This window comes from Hydra vulgaris, chromosome 02 (assembly GCF_038396675.1).
Source record: "Hydra vulgaris chromosome 02, alternate assembly HydraT2T_AEP".
Classification (NCBI taxonomy): domain Eukaryota; kingdom Metazoa; phylum Cnidaria; class Hydrozoa; order Anthoathecata; family Hydridae; genus Hydra; species Hydra vulgaris.
In genome coordinates, this window is record NC_088921.1 from 342,024 (window position 1) to 344,551 (window position 2,528).

The 2,528-nt window shown below is 40.9% G+C and overlaps 1 protein-coding gene across 1 annotated transcript; it reads left to right on the top strand.

Moving 5' to 3' along the window:
• Positions 1-200: 200 nt before the first annotated feature.
• On the top strand, positions 201-1,898 carry LOC136076869 (uncharacterized). Its single transcript, XM_065790503.1, has one exon. The coding sequence runs from the start codon at positions 201-203 to the stop codon at positions 1,896-1,898; it is 1,698 nt and encodes a 565-aa protein (XP_065646575.1).
• The last annotated feature ends 630 nt before the right edge of the window (positions 1,899-2,528 follow it).

Consider the following 2,528-nt stretch of genomic DNA (forward strand, 5'->3'; position numbering starts at 1 on the left):
AACTCAAAAAACGTGGAAGGGAAGCCACCCGTTTTTGTGCGAGCGGCTTCCCACAAAATTTAAAACCGCCAACTCTCTGCGTATATGTTAATGGAAGAAAAATAAAAGCATTGTTGGATACTGGATGCTCCAAATCCATTTTAAGTCGGGAAATTGTAAACGCAAAAAATGTCAAACTCGCAAGAGAAAAGGTTGTTATGATGAATGGAAACTCAATTGAAATAAAACACCAGATTGTTGTTAATCTTTCTATCAATGATACCACCATCGATTTGGAATGCCTGGTGGCAGACATTGTTCCCGAATATCAAATGCTACTTGGTATGGACGCAATACGACTGCTTGGAGGTGTCCAAGTCGGGAGAGACGGCGAAACCATAAACTTCAATGTGGAACAACTAACTATCGGTGCTACTGCTGTTTCTCAAGAAAAAACGAGTGAAGTACCCTCGTCTACTATTCTAAAGCTGATTGATAAAGACTTCGTAGCAGAATTCAAAAATGACAGTTGGAGCGTATCTTGGAAATGGCTGATGGAACCACCAACTTTAACTAACAAAATTCCAAACTATCATATCTCTGAGGACGTTAAAAGTGAGTACGCAATGGAAATAAGTGAATGGATAGCACAGGGATGGCTGAAACCATTTGAAGGGAGATGTAATGGCATCATTCCATTGATGGCAGTAACTCAACGAAATAAGTTAAAAATACGTCCGGTGATGGACTACCGGGAGTTGAATCAATTTGTATCCAGTCATACTGCAGATGGGGATGTTTGCAGTACCATACTTCGCAACTGGAGAAAGTTGGGAGAAAATCTTGAGATAATCGACTTAAAGAAAGCGTACCTGCAAATTCGTGTCGACGAAGCATTATGGAAATATCAAGTTGTGGAATATGAAGGGCAGCGTTACTGTCTAACAAGATTGGGTTTTGGTTTAAATGTGGCGCCCAGAATAATGACTAAAATCTTAAAAAAGGTACTATCCTTAGATAAATTTGTCGAGTCTGGGACGGATTCATTTATTAATGATATCATTGTCAATAATAACATAGTGTCAAGTTGCAGAGTTCAAGAGCTCTTGAAAAAATATGGCTCTGATTCTAAGTTGCCAGAAAAACTTGTCGGTGGTCGTGTGCTTGGATTGCGAGTGTACAAACAATGCAACCAAGTCCGTTGGAAACGTGACAACATACCCAAAGTTCCGGAAGGAAAAATGACACGTCGGCAAATCTTTTCTTGGTGCGGACAGCTGACCGGACATTTTCCAATAGCAAATTGTCTGCGTCCTTCGTGCAGCTATCTAAAAAGAGTTTCGAGTAGTTGTGGATGGGACTCTTTGGTGAACGAACGAGTTGTTAAATTAGTAAGCAGTTTGAATGAAAGACTTACAAAGGAAGATCCCGTTCATGGGTCATGGAACGTCAAAAACATTTCTGAAGCAACAGTGTGGTGCGATGCAAGCAGTTTAGCTTTTGGCTTAGTTTTGGAAGTGGCTGGGGAAATAGTAAAAGACTGTTCGTGGCTGAGGAAACAAGATGATACGGCTCACATTAATCTTGCAGAGTTAGAAGCCGTAATAAAAGGAATTAATCTAGGAACAAAATGGGGATTATGTATTAACATAAAGTGTGATTCGGCTACTGTTGTCGGTTGGTTGAGCTCCTTAATTATCGTTAACAAACCCGTTCGAGTACACGGTCTGGGAGAACCACTTGTCCATCGCCGGTTGTCGTTAATTGAAGACCTTGTGAAGGAGTGCAATATAAAATTAAAACTTTTCCTGGTAAAGTCAGCAGAAAACAAAGCCGATGCTCTTACGAGGGTACCACAGAACTGGCTGCATGCAAACCATTCTGCAATGACAGCAAACATTGTACCGCCTGATGTATAGTCGTTTCATAATCTTCATCACTTTGGAGTCAATCAAACACTTTACTTGATGAAACAAACATATCCGAAGGAGAAAGTTTGCAGAAAAGACGTTGAATCAGTCGTGAAAAATTGCGAAAGATGTTTATCGGTGGATCCTGCGCCGATTAGATGGGAAGAAGGAAATCTTGAAGTTGGAAAGAGCTGGCATCGTTTGGCTATTGACATAACCCACTACAAATCAGAGATTTACTTGTCTATTATTGACTGTGGAAAAAGGAGCAAGTTTGCAATTTGGAGAAGGCTACAGAACGAGAAAGAAACAACAGTGTGCTTCCATTTAGAAGAAATATTCCGAGAAAGAGGACCTCTGTGGCAAGTTCTACTTGACAACAGCAAGACTTTTCGCTCAAAACTCGTTGGTGAATTATGCGCAGATTGGGGAGTGTCCATCTTGTTTCGTTGCGCTTACAGGTCATCTGGAAATGGAATTGTTGAACGTCATCATCGCACAATCAAGCGCATGGCAGCCAGAAGTGGCAAAGACCCGTTAAAAATGGTATATTGGTATAACATAGCTCTCAGAAAAAATGGCGAGGAAACATCGCTCCCCTACAAAGCTATATTTTCCTACGAGTGGAAACCACACACA